This window comes from Vombatus ursinus, unplaced genomic scaffold, assembly GCF_900497805.2.
Source record: "Vombatus ursinus unplaced genomic scaffold, bare-nosed wombat genome assembly UNPS02009835.1, whole genome shotgun sequence".
Taxonomy (NCBI): Eukaryota; Metazoa; Chordata; class Mammalia; order Diprotodontia; family Vombatidae; genus Vombatus; species Vombatus ursinus.
The window spans coordinates 1,081,469-1,095,814 of record NW_020949613.1 but is presented as its reverse complement, the minus strand read 5'-3'; the positions used below and the strand labels follow the sequence as shown (position 1 = coordinate 1,095,814).

The following is a 14,346-nucleotide window of genomic DNA, read 5'->3' as shown; positions in this document are numbered from 1 at the left end:
TTATGTCTTGAATGAAGCCAAGATTTCCAAGAGGCAGAGGTGGGGAAGGGAGAGGGGACAGGCATAGGGAATGGCCTGTACAAAGACACCAAAGTGGATAGGAAGTGTTGTGTGGGAGGAGCTGAAAGTAAATCAGTTTAGCAAAAGCACAGAGTCCCTAGGGGAGAGTATTGTGTAGGAAGCGAGAAAGGTTGTGAAAAGTTTTAAATGCCCAACAGGGGAGTTTATATTTGATACTAAAGATAATGAAAAGGAAAGAATGAGAGATCTAAGATGTAAAAAAGGCAGGATTTGCAATTGGTTGAATATGGTAGGTGAAATGGGAATCAGTAGGAAGAATCAAGGGTGCCTTAGTTTTCCACCTGGTTTATTAGAAAAGTGATTAGTGCCAAGGTGGCAGAAATGAGGAAGTTAGGATGAAGAGCAAATTTTGAAAGGCACCTGTTTTGAACATGTTGAATTTAAGGTGTTATTGGGAGCTCCAGGTGGAGCTATCCAATAGACAGAAATAGGAGCTCCAAGTATTGACTAGGGAAAGGACAGAAGGTGAAAACTATCTCAAAGTCTCTAAAAAGCTGTCATGGGGAAAAGGGATTAGAATTAGACTTCTTTTTGGTGCCAGAGGTCAGAACAGGAGCAATGAGTAGAAATTGCTAAGAAGCAGACTTAGATGGTTAGGAAACCCTTCCTAACAATTAGAGTTGTCCAGAAGTGGAATGGACTGGCTCATTATTAGAGATCTTCAGGTGGGAGCTAGATGGCCATATGCCAGAGTATTGTTATGAGGATTCCTTTTGTGTATAAGATGAACAAGATGGTTGCTGCGATCCTTTCCAACTCTGAAATTCTGCAATGATGTGGTGTGGATGTGAGTAACCTGAGGATTTGGAATCAATTCTAAATCCATGAACCCCACAGTCTTCACAGTAAAGACATAGGTGAGGTCCACTGTAAGCTGAGATGAAGCTTTGAAGAGAAGCTTTGGAATAGCCATTTTGAGGACTGTGAGGAGAGTGTCCTTTAAATTAATACACTTAATTCACTACTGTGAGGCCAGGGAAGTGGGAAAGGAAAGGGTGCTTCCATTAGGATGACTGGGATCACTGATGACTCTAGTTCTAATAGATATATACAGATTCTTCTGTCATTGGATTCCATTTCTGACTGTAGAACACCTTTATAATGTTGATGTTTGGAGACAAGCTTAATGTCTACGTTTTAGAGTTACTAGACCTTATTAGATTTAGTTGTTTAGGAGAATACCAATATTCTTTTCTTCCCCCAACCCCTACCCCCAGTTATTTTCTCTCCCTTCAAAACAAGACCTTTGTAACAAATATGCAGTCACGCAAAACAAATTCTCACATTTGACCAAAAATACTTGTCTCATTCTGTACCTTAAAGTTAATCTCTTCACAGAGAAGTGATGTATAGCATGTATCCCTAGTTCCCTGGGATCGTGGTAGGTCATTGAAGTCATCAGAGTCCTTAGTCTTTCAAATTTGTTTGCTTTTACAGTGTTATTATCATTGTATAAATTGTTCTCCTGGTTCTGCTCACTTTACTCTGCATCAGTTCATACAAGTCTTTCTCTGAAACCTTCCCTTTCATCATTTCAATAGTATTCCATTACATCCATAGAACATTATTTGTTCAGCCATTACCCAGTTGGTAGGCACACCCATCTTTTCCAGCTCTTTGTCACTACAAAAATAACTGCTATAAATATTTGTACACGTCTTTTCCTTCTTTGCTCCCTTTGTATTAGGAAATACTAGTACTCTACTGTTACAATATGACCTTAAGTCACAAAAGGACACTGCGGTCTCCAAAAATTTAAATTAAAAATCATGCCAAAGGCAATGGAGAAATCTTTGGTGGGCATGGAGAGAATGAAATAGGGTGAAGACAAGGTTACAAAGGAGTAGTGGAATAAAAGTTGACATCAAAGATTCATATGAATAAAGAAGGTGGACTAGTCACATGGCAGGAGTGAGGAATAAATCTTGGCAAACCTGTGTAAGGCTCCATTGATATCCTTACAATGTCAAGAGAAATCAGAAAAGACCCACAGCACATGGAGTAGACCCTCCCTCCCTCTTCTTCTGGCTGGACATAAGAATCACACAGGATGGGCTGGTGTGGGTGGGCTGGAGAGAACATCTCATCAATGAGGTCATTTGATTGTTGAGTGTAGTGACTTGGTTTTATTGAATTAACAAGGAGCCATCTTTTTAAAGTATTTCCTTTTTTTGGTTGTTCTGCACTTGAGTTTCTTTTTTGTGTACTCAGTCTAGCTAGATGCCAAGGTAAATTAAATTTAGAAATCTAATGCCATAGGGGAAGACTCTTAGCTGCAAAGGACCTCTTTGTTTTGGAGGATATTTTGAGGAAGAATTGTTTTAGGTCTACCTTTTACTGTTACACTGGTATTTTTTTTTAATTGGTGCGGTAAGGAAGGCAGGGCCATGGGAAGTGATAGCAGGAGGTAGTTATAGTTTTGTTGAGGTTTAGGGGTGCTGGGACCCCAAAATCATGAAACTTGAGTCCTACTCAAATGAATTTGACCCAAGCCTTCTTTCAGCCAAAGACAAGTTTATTAAAGATCTACTATATTGGCCAGACTCTTAAGGAATCTAAACATTGTAACACTCGTGTAAAGACAGGGGGCCATGAGGAAGTCACAACCCCTAAACAGTAGTCAGGATGCATTTCATATATATACAGAAAGACTATGAGAGGGATCTAGGAGTGGCCAAGTGGTTTGGGGTAACTGAAGGAGGGACTGGAAGAAGGGGTATCTTGATGGGCTGGGGTGACTGGAGAGGACAGGCTAGGGAGGATCTGGATGGGAGTAACTAGGAGGTTGAATGGAATCTAGATAGGATCTAGGATGGGAAGAGGCTGGGGGCTATCAGAAGGGAGGACTGGACTAGGTTAAGGGAAACAGAATTGGTAGATTGGGCGTAGGCTATAGTGACAGGCCAGTTGATAGGATTACAGCCTCAGGTGACCGCTAGAGTCTTCCTTGACCAAGTGGGAGAGTTGAAGGAGAGTCCCATAGGCAAATGGGACCCAAATTCTTGTTGGAGTGAGGGGCAAAGGTCTCAGCTTGGGCCCGTACTCCATCATTTTCATCGCTGAAGCTGAGGAGTCAAGCCTCTTTTTGCCTTGGGATTTTAGCTCTAAAATTGGGAGAGACCTCCATGCCATCTAGACCACTTCTTTTATAGGTATGGACTTGCTCAATGTCCCATGGGTAGTACATATAAGAGGTGGGATTTGAATCTAGGCCCTGTGCTTTGAGAGTGAATACTTTTTTCACATACCTGTGTCTCTTAACAAGACATCTGTAGTAGTGTTTTGAGTGCCTATTTTATACAAAGACATACAAGGCACAAATACCTAAACATTTAGATTATAATTACAGATGGCTACTAAGAAAAGAGCCTTTTAGGTAAATATTATAGAATGTAAATAATTCTTAAAGAATTTTATACTTTCTTTCTGGTATGTGAAATATTTTACCAATATCAAGTAGATTTTCAAAAACTACTAAGCTAGATTCATGCCTGTTTATCTGAAAGTATTTTTTTCTGTTTGTTTTATTTCTATTCTGAAATTAAAACTGATTCTGGTTTGTATCATAGGTATAACTGATGTTTATTGAGTGCTTTTAAAGCTTATAAGTTGTCTCACTCTGTACCTTGTCATATATTGTCTTGTTTGAGCTTTATAACAATCCTATGAAGTATGTGTTGGAGGTATAATTCATTCCCCGTTTTACAGATGAGGAAACTGAGACTCCTAAAAGATAAGTAATTCACCACGAGTCACACAACTAGTAAATGGTAGGATTTAAACCCAAATTTTTCCTGACTTCAAGGCCAAAACTCTCTACATTATACAACACTGCTAAGAGGCCATAGTCAGACTTGAGGTTTTTCTGTTTGGTTTGGTTCTTCTTGGTTTCTGTTTGGTTTGACTAATGGGCCAAGTTCGAGAATGGTTTAAAAACGGGTAAGTTCCTATCCCCACCCAGCCTATCTGACTTTGAACTTTGGGACGGAATGTGTTAGGAAAATGAAAAATATTTCAGAATGCTGACTAAATAGGAAACTAACATTAGAATCCAGAGGAGTTCTTCCTAGGGATCACAATGAAGCCACATGAAATAATTTGCATGATAAATGACAGCCTTGTGACCTGCTACTGAAATCCACCTTCCTCCCCTGCCCATTTACTGCAGGTAATATGTACATGGATTTATTTTATTTTGTTAGCTTTTTTTTTTTTTTGCAAGGCAATTGGAGTTAGATTTATTTTATTTTATATTTTGTCTAGATGGTGGATGGGGTGGGATAGGGCAGAAAAGATGATGAAGGGCATGAGTAAAAGTCTTTTTTCCCCCCACAAAGTCATTTGACAAGTTAAAGTTACCTGCCAGGGCTGTGGTTACATGCCTTTCTTAGGAGTGGTGTTTCCTTGTAAGTGAATTGTTCAGCAATAAGGGACTTAACATGAAAGTTGGGTTTGGAACTAGATTGGCCTTAAGTTATTTCACTTCCAAGTTTAAATAAAAAGCAGTATGGTATAGTAGGAAAAGTACTAGATTGGAGTCTTCTGACAGGTTCAAAACTCCAGTCAACTCATCTTTGACCCAGGGTACCTACTCTGTGCCTCAGTTTCCTCCTCTGTAAAAACAAAAGCGGGGGGGGGGGATGGACTAGGTGATGTCTGAAGTCCTTTCTAACTCCCAAGCTACATCATCCTATATTACGCAAGCTGACTTGACAAAATTGAGAATTGTATCCTAATTTTGAAAGCCCTTTCAGCCAGCACTAAGATGGTTAGCCAGATGCCATACTTTTCAAGAATACCTTATGTATCTCCTGTATAGTACCCCTACCCTATTCTCTCTGCACACCTTTCCTAGTTAGTTAAATAATTTCTTTTTTTTTTTCCATTTATATACCTATAACTCACCCTTAATTGGATTCCACCCATTCTTAGAAAGTCATCTTACAAAGATGACTGTAAAGAGACACTTAAACCACCTTGGCTCAGCAGGCATTTAAAATACCGAGAACTAAATAATGTACCTATTTTATTGAATTACTGTTTTGGAACTTATGTAAAGTTCAGCTATTGTTTTGAGTACATTTGATAATTTTTCATATGGAAAATGCATTTACATATTACATGCATATACACAGTCTTTTTTTTTTTTTTTTTTTTTTTTTGGTGAGGGCAATTGTGGTTAAGTGACTTGCCCAGAGTCACACAGCTAGTGAGTGTTATGTGTCTGAGGCCAGATTTGAACTCAGGTCCACCTGGCTCCAGGGCTGGTACTCTATCCACTGCACCACCTAGATGCCCACACACACACAGTCTTACAACTTTATTAAATTAGACCAAACTTTCAAACCTGTAGAGGTAGCCAAGTGGTGCACTAGATAGAGTGCTCGGCCTGGGCATCAGGAGGACTCATCTTCTGACTTCAAATGTGGCCTCAGACATTTAATAGTTGTGTAACTCTAGTCAAGTCACTTAACCCTGTTTGCCTCTGTTTTCTCATGTGTAAAATGAGTTGGAGATGGAAATGGCAAATTACTCCAATGTCTTTGCCAAGGAAATCCAAGTGGGATCACAAAGAGTTGGACATGACTAAAAAAACGACTGAACAACATCAATCACACCTATTTCTCTTAAATTTTTTTTTTCTAGATTTATAGTTTCATTTTGCCCAGGGTCATGCAGCCAGTGTGTTTGTCAGAGGTAGAACTTTCCTTTTCTTTTCTTTTCTTTTCTTTTCTTTTTTTTTTTGGTGAGGCAGTCAGGGTTAGGTGACTTGTCCAGGTAGGTTGTGTCAACTTTCTGAGGCTGGACTTGAACTCAGGTCCTCCTAAATTCAGGGTCAGTGTTCTATCCCCTGTATCCCACCTAACTGCCCCCAGAGGGCTGCTTGAATTCAGTTGGCCTTGACTTAAGGCCTGCTCTTAAATGTCCTAAGTCATTTAGAAAAATATTTTTGGTCAGTATTTCATTGACAGCGTCTGCCTGTCTGAGAACCAGCTTAGGTAAATATAGAGATCGTTACCAGCAGATTGGCTTCTAGGTGATGAATTCTTTGGCCATGACAACCCATGAAAGAGAAGAATGCAGAATAGTCCTCAGCCTTGCATATCCTTTTTCTGCTTCCACCATGATGGTGCCTGAATGATAGAAATTGGTTTTGGGGATGTTATGAAGCTAACAGACTGTCTAGAAATGTTTAATTAACTACTGATCGTTTAAATGTGAGCCCTTTGTCTAGAGATCTACGTGAAGATAGACTATTGGAGGAAATGAACCACATGAATAACCGTATCAGACATGTATGCTACAAATGAAGCTGTTAAGACAAGGAAACTTTAGGCAAATGGGAGATATATCATGGAGAGGCAAATAAAGTAGATAGTAGAGTAGGTTCGATCATGCACCTAAAGATGATATTAAAAAAAAATTTCATGACATACTTTGGTTATCTCACCTTGGAAATCTCATCATTTACATAAGTGGAAAGATTGCCATAAAGACTTATACAACTTATGTGCTAAAAATCTTTTGCAAAAGATGAAGTGGCAAACTTCTAGAAAGAACTTGACAAAATTCTCCAAATTAAGGCAACATCTGCCTTGATAGTAGGTGACTTTAATGTGAAAATAGACACAGGAGAGGACAGTAAAAAAAAAAAAAGGTATATTACTAAATAGTATGTTGCTATTACTATGTTACATACTAAAAAGTATATTACTAAATTTAAGATTCCAAAAAAAGAAATGAAAACATCCCCAAAGGCTTATAAGTTTATCTGATTATCTCAGATTTTCCTGCGTAAAATATTTTTATCATTGTCTTCATTATCAACCATGTGTTTCAGGGAAACCAACAGCATTTTGTTTTCTCAATTCAGCAGAGTCATTCTCTTAATTATATGGAAACTTTCACGGTTCTGTAAATTTACAAAATCATAGTAGCTGTTAATTCATTATTCTAAAGTTACCAGGGTCCCCAACCTTGAAAATATAGTATAGTTAAAAGCACAAGGAGAATTTGGTTTGAGTGTTTGGAAACTTTCAGTATTACTGTAAAGAAAATAACTGTATAGCCAGAAGATTAGCTACAGATTAGCAAACTTTGAGGTCCTTACCTCAATACTCTGATATTAGCATTTTTTTCTGTAGGCTCCTAAAAGGTAATTCTGATAAGGATTATCAAGTTTGCCTTGACAGTCAACTTCCTAGCATATTTAAAGCAATTCCAGAACATATGTAAGATACGAGATTATTATTCTTTGCATGACCAATTGTTGGAGCAGGCTAGTTTAGAGCATATCTGCCCAAACTGTTCTTCTACTAGAAGGTATAATTCTTAACACTCATTGTTTTCACTATGTGATAGTATTGAGTGGAACAAGAAAAAATGTGTATTAGAGAGCAGGACTTCAGAGTATTATTCAGGGTTTTAGAAAGGGTGATTACCCAGGAGATATTTTAGTCATAAAATTTTACCTAGTCTTTATACATTTTCATAATATGAAAACCAATAGGCATTCTGTCACAGTATAAATAAATGGAGACTCCTGACTTTGAGCAAAGTAGTCTCTGCTTCTCAGACCACCATATTCCCCTGCCATTTTCTTTAACCAATTTATTGAAAGAGTAAGAGTGCACACACTTGACACTTACTAGCTGTGTGACCCTGGGCAAGTCACTTAACCCCAGTTGCCTAAATTAAAAAAAAAAAAAAAAGAGTGCACAGAGACCAGTTTGAAGGAATGTTAACTTATCTTTCTTTTCTCATCTCCTTTATTTCAAATAGGTGGAATACATGTTGGTAGCTTTTGATCACCAAAATAAAAAAGTACGCGTGGTCCTAAAAGGAGAGGAAGTCCTTGAAGCATTACAAGAAAAAGGGGAAAGAAAAAACCCAAAGTAAGCAGTATATACAATCGACTTTCTTAATCCTTACTATTACAGTCCTGCACTTGGCATTGAGCTCAACACATTTGACTAATAATTTACTTTAGGCCATATTCTTTTTTTTTTTTCTTAATGGATACCATTGTATAGCACAGAGCTTGATTTCTGAGGACTGCTGATAAAACATACTTCCCTCTGATGCAATCAGGCAGTAGTATGTAGGTGTAAAATGAGGCATATATTGTCATAACTGTTAAAAATGTGTTGGTTTATTTTGTTTACTTTGTTAAAAGGGAGGGTAACTTTGCAGAGAGAAATAGTCACTGAGGAGCAACAGTTCTTATGGGAGAAGTACTTCCTTTTTGACTTCATGTGGTAGGTTACTACTGCTGAATAAACCTATTACAAAACAGAAATTATAAAGGTAAAAATTTAGGATTTAATTCAGGAGGTAGAAAAAAACAAACTCTGAGTCTAGATTGGAGTTTCTAACAAGCCTTTGTAGAGAAAATACCGCCAGAGAGAGAAATAATTCTTTTGCATGTTACAGTTTCATCTTTCTTTTAGGCTATACAAGTTAAAAACAAATTCATAATCACATGCGCTCTTCAGTGTCATTGAGGTTGAATAAACTAAGTTAGAACAAACTAGTAAACAGTTACAGATTTAAACACTGAATTTGCCAAAACAAACAAACAGCATTTACAGAACTATAGGGCTACATTTTAAAGAAGTCACAATTGGGCTAATTGGAGGGGAAAGAATTTGCATGTCACAAAGATAACTAAAAAGCTTAGAGTCAGGGAAATGTTGCCGCAAATAACTTTGGGAAGCTCAAACTCTCTTTTGGCTTCTTATCTGAGGAATGTCAAAGTCTTCCCCTCAGTACTTTATTTCATGAGTCACATTTTAGCCAGGTGAGGTTAATATTAACAAAAGACATCCTTCAGCTTACTAAACGTTGAAGGAAGAGTGGCATAATAAAAATTAATAAAAGGTAAGTAAAAAATTATCATCACAGTGATGTTAATCATATTTAGTGTTGAAGCTCCCTTTGTGTAATTGCTGTTCTGGTGTTGTGCATTTTTAGAGTTTTAATATTTCTGAATGAATAGTTTCAGACCCTTGCATAACTAAAAATTTGTGGAAAATAATAAACTCTATAAAGTTTTTTATGCTCTTTTCCTCTTGCGGCCTATAATCATCCACCAAAAATATTTCTGATAATAATCAAGTAGATTGTACCACAAGAATAAAAACTAAATAGTTTTTCTCCATCAATTAGCCATCCAACACTTTGGAGACCAGAATATGGAAGCTATATGATCGAAGGAACACCAGGACAGCCATATGGAGGAACAATGTCAGAATTTAACACAGTCGAAGACAACATGAGAAAACGTAGGCAGGAGGCTTCATCTCTTCTAAAAGAAAATGAGGCTCTGTGCACTATAACATCCTTTCCCAGGTAAGTTAGTTCATGGCGTAAGAGATCCTAAATGGCCATAAGTTAAAAATAAAGCCGTGGAATCATTTTAGAAAGTGGTTGCTTTTTTCATTGTGGAATCATAATACATTACAGTCACTCCTCACTTTGATCTGAAGTACATTTCTATAAACTCATAAAGCACACTGTTGTATAGTGGGTTGTATTTTCCCTTGGAATAATATAATAATTGGGGCTTCGGTTCTCTACTGAAAAATCTACATCAAACAAATTATAGGTGATATTCATAACATGTCATTAAAGCAAAGATACAGTATTGTAATATCTCTGTAATATCCTATAGAATGTAAGCTTCTTGAGATCAAGACTTTCATTTTTTACTTTTTATGTACAGTACCTGGCACACAGTAGTCACTTAATAAATGCTTTTTGAAGTGAATAATAATTTAAAATAATTTTTTGAATCAGACTTATGATGTCATGGGTGTAGGGAATTCTCAGTCAAGAAATTCCTTCTCACAGGTAGGCATCTGCTCAGGTACTTATTGTCTTGGCGAGTTGCCTAGGGAACTGAGAATTTAAGTGACTTCTTGCACAGGATCACATAGCCAAGATGTCAAGTGGGGCTTGAAAACATGATAAAACCAAACTCTAACATATTCTATTACATAATATTCCGTAACTTAGCTGTACATGTAATATACATTTTGATTATATAGTGGGCTTAAGTGTAAAGTATCAATACACAGAAAATACAACTCTACTCCACTGAATTGAGTTTTTTGAACTCTGCTAAGGAGAACAACCTGAGATTTTTCCAGATATTCATAGATGTAAAAGAATAATTAAGCAAGATTTTATTAAGTGCCTTTTGTGTGCAGTGCAGTACACTGAAGGCTAGAGATGCAAAAATGAAAATTTTTACATAGTCCTTGCCTTAAGGGAGCTTTTAGCCTGACACAAAGAATAAGTTGTTACTTGGAGAAGATCACAGAATATTAGTAGAGAAAAGCATAGCTACTTAATTCCTATCCTGCTGTCATTTTCTTTTATCCAGGAGAATAGCCTATACACTGAAAATTATAGAACAAATATGATTTAAAAGAACTGAATGAAGCCTAAGGCAGGTGATGAGAAAGTTTAAGAGATTTATTTTTTCCTGGCCCAGGCTAATTGCATCCTGGGCAACTGAAGGAATTAATGAGCGTGATGGCTAAACTGTCACTAGTAATCCTTGAAGAATAGTGTAGAATGATGGAGGGATCAGAAGTCAGAAGACAGGTGAGGAAAAGGGGTGGATTCTAAAAACTGTATCCACAGGGGCAGCTAGGTGGTGCAGTTGATAGAATACCGGCCCTGAAGTCAGGAGGACCTGAGTTCAAATCTGGCCTTAGACCAAACACTTGACACTAGCTGTGTGACCCTGGGCAAGTCACTTAACCCCAATTGCCTAAAAAAACAAACAACAAAAAAAAAACTGTAGCCTCACCTTAATTTCAAACCCAGATAATACAAGAATAACTTATTCATCAGTTAGTGAACTTTATAGAAATGAAGACAGTGATTATTAGAAGACTGCATGAGTTTACAAGTTCACAAGCCAGATCTCACTTCTTTTTTGTTAGGATTAATAGCTTGGTCCTCCACTGAGATCCTGCTTCTATGCTTTCTGGTATGAGAGTCACCCTAAGTTCTTGAAGGCTGTGCTGGTAGAACACAATTCCTGGTGGGTCTTGCCAAGGTGGAAAGTCTTCAAATATGTTAATCCTGTTGACCAAGGACCAGCCTAACTAAATTAGGAGAAAGTCATTAATAAAGATTTAGTCATGGCACCCATGAATTCCATCTTCAGAGGACTTAGGAAGGTTTGCAGTCTGCATTGATAAATAGCATACTAAGAAAGCATAGATATTTAAGGCACTAAATTAAATACCAGGTGGTATTTCAGAAAGGTATTTAACAGTATCACTATTCTCCTGGATAAGAGAAATACAGGTAAATTCATAGCTGATTGAATAACAAAATCCCCACATAGTGGTAATAAAGGGATAGATGACATTCTAAATATCAGATGAATAAATGAATCCTTGAGGAAGACCTCTTGTGATCAATCAACAAATATTAATTAAATGCCTGTTTAGAGCTAGACACTGAAGATAAAAAGACAAAATCAAAATAACTGCTGCCCTCAAGGAGTTTACTTTCTATTGGGGGACACAACAGATGCATATCAAAGCATATACAAAATATATAAACACAAGGTAAGTTTTGGGGAGAGGGCATTAGCATCGAGGGGTATGGGTAAATAAAACAAAGTATCCCTTCACAACCTGGCCCTCCCAACTTAACTTTCCAGAGTTATTTAACTCCATTCCTCTTCATTCACTCTATGATCTGGTAGTCTCTTATCTCCATACTTTTGCAATGACCTTCTCCCAATTCCTGGCATGAACAAAACAAGTAAGACTCTGGCTACTTTGATAGTCAGTCTTGACTATCCATTTAAAGATTTTGATCAGTGATTTGGATGAAGACAGTATTTTTTTTTTTTTGAAAGTATTTTTTTTTCCCCAAAATTTGCAGATTGTGTTTGAAGCGATAGGTAACAGGTTGGATGATAGAATCAGATCCCCAGAGAGCTTGTTGGGCAGGAATTGTGGTCTGAATTTAATAAAGATAATTTCCAAGACCTGTATTGAATTTTAAAAAAGAAATAAACTTTATAGGTACAGGATTAAACAGACTTGGTTTTATAGAAAAAGTCTGGGTTTTTTAATTTAGTTGTGTGACTACCCAAAGAGTTAATTTAGTTTTCAGTTTGAGATAGAATGTCCAAAACAATGAAGTAGGCAGACAACATATTGCATTTGGAATATTCTAATCAACTTTGGGGTGACACTTTAGGAGGGAGGCTTTCTACAAACTGGACTATAATTAAACAATGTTTTAGTTCTTTGAGAGTAGGAACTCTTTCTTTGTATCTCCAGTCCCTTGACAGAACAAGTGCTTAATAAATGCCTAGTGATTGATTGGTGAAAGATGTGAAACATGAAAAATAGTTGGAGAAAATGGAGATGTTTATCCTGTAGAACAGAAGGCTTATTAGTATACACCTGATAACTTCTTCAGGTATCTGAAGAGTTTTCTTTTCTACAGAATTCAGACCAAAGGGTAGAAATTAAGAAGGAAGAAGATTTTTGTTCCATATAAAAAAAGGTTTCGTAATAGAGCTATTCATCAATGGAACAGGCTGCTTTGTTCAGTAGTGACTAGGACTTAAGCATGGTAAGTATTCAACCAGTCTTGTTGACCGTATGTTAAGTAATATATAGAGGAAATTCTAGTATTGAGAAAGGAGTTAGATTAAGAGATTGCAATATAGTCTCTTTGAATTCTAAGGGTCTATAATTCTGTGCAATTGGACCTAAGATCTTAGTATATTAATTACAGCAAATATTAATTGAACATTTAATAGTTGTTTCCATCTTAAAATTTAGGACATTTTGCTCGTGGTTTGATAAGTAGTCCACATGCATCTGTCGGTTTCTTTCTCTGTTAATTTCTTTTCATTCCCCTCATCTCATTCTTTGTTCTGCCTTTGTTTACCAAAACAAAACTATTTAAGGAAGTTTCAGCAAATATTTCTTTTTCTCTGTGTAACTTCCCTGGAGCAAACAGACTTTCAGAGTCACCCCTTTGCAACTGAGTCATTACAAAGTAGGATTGTACATCCTTCCTTGAATAATAATGGGGATTCTCCCTCTAAAAAGACATTTTTGAAAGTCAAGGCCAACCCAGCCTTTCTCCCCTTTAGCCTGTTCTTGTACTTTCCCTTCATCCATTGGGCTGTTAACAAACAATAAAGAAATTTTCTGATATTGTTTTCACACCTAATTGGGAAGCCATGAAACAACTGGTGTGGACTTTTTTTTTTTTCTTTCAGGAACTTGGAAGCAGCTCTTACAGAATAGTAAAGTGAGAATGGAGTTTGAGTGTTAACCAAGAAGTAACCTCTAATCTCTGAAAGGTTAAACTCCATGAAATTTACATTATTAATAGTGACCATTTCAACATTTTATCATTTTTGGTGGTTATACAAAGACACTTCAAGTGGGTAAAATGAGATAGGGAAGACAGTCAGCAAGTATTTACTAAGCATTTGATATGTGCCAAACTCTGTGCTAGGCCATGGGGATAAAAGGAGAAAGAATGGAAGAATTCCTACTTTCAAGGAGATTTCTTTCTCATGCTGCCGAGTAATGGGAAATGTGGCACTGTAAGTTTAGAGTAGGGTCTCTTTGATTTCTTGATTTGGGGACATTTCAGTAATAGGATTAAGGTACTTGTTTTCCCTAAATGTCATCAGAAAGTTGCCATCTTGAAATGGAAGACCTAATTAAACTCTCAATGTAATGCTCCCCTCAAGAGTAGACCTCAAGCGTAGTGTTAAATAGACAACAAAAATGGCACACAGGAAAGTTAGTACCACCAGGGCAATGGAGAAAGTTGGGATGAAGGTTAAATTTCTTTGTTATCTTCCTATCCTTTCTAAGTCCCTCCCTTTTAACCATTTCCCCTTATGCATCATTATAATTATGCTGCCCTCTAGCTGTGCAAAAGCCCATATATACACCGCCTGAATCTGTGCCCACTCTGGAATTGCCTGTGTTTCAGAATTCTCATGGCTTCTGCCCTCCCATATAATCAAAGCTCTTAATTCTTTACAAGTTTATTCCTGCTAAGAAGAAAGGCGTTTCCTTTAGTTTGTTCATACTAAGATGTAAATGATCGATCAGTAAACATTTATTAAGCATCTATTATGTGCCAGACACTATGCTAAGTGCCAAGGATAGAAAAAGGAGCAAAAGACAGCCCTTGCCCTCAAGGAGTTTGCAAAATAATTGGGGAGATAACATGTAAATTAATGCATACAAA

The 14,346-nt window shown here is 37.0% G+C and overlaps 1 protein-coding gene across 2 annotated transcripts in view; it reads left to right on the top strand.

Moving 5' to 3' along the window:
- Positions 1 to 14,346, top strand: part of GCLC (glutamate-cysteine ligase catalytic subunit) — a 74,347-nt gene that overhangs the window by 28,580 nt on the left and 31,421 nt on the right. For both annotated transcript variants that reach the window (XM_027852863.1, XM_027852864.1), the window contains exons 2-3: positions 7,864 to 7,976; positions 9,250 to 9,432. In XM_027852863.1, coding sequence (XP_027708664.1) covers positions 7,864 to 7,976; positions 9,250 to 9,432 — 296 coding nt within the window. The remainder of the gene's footprint in view (positions 1 to 7,863; positions 7,977 to 9,249; positions 9,433 to 14,346) is intronic.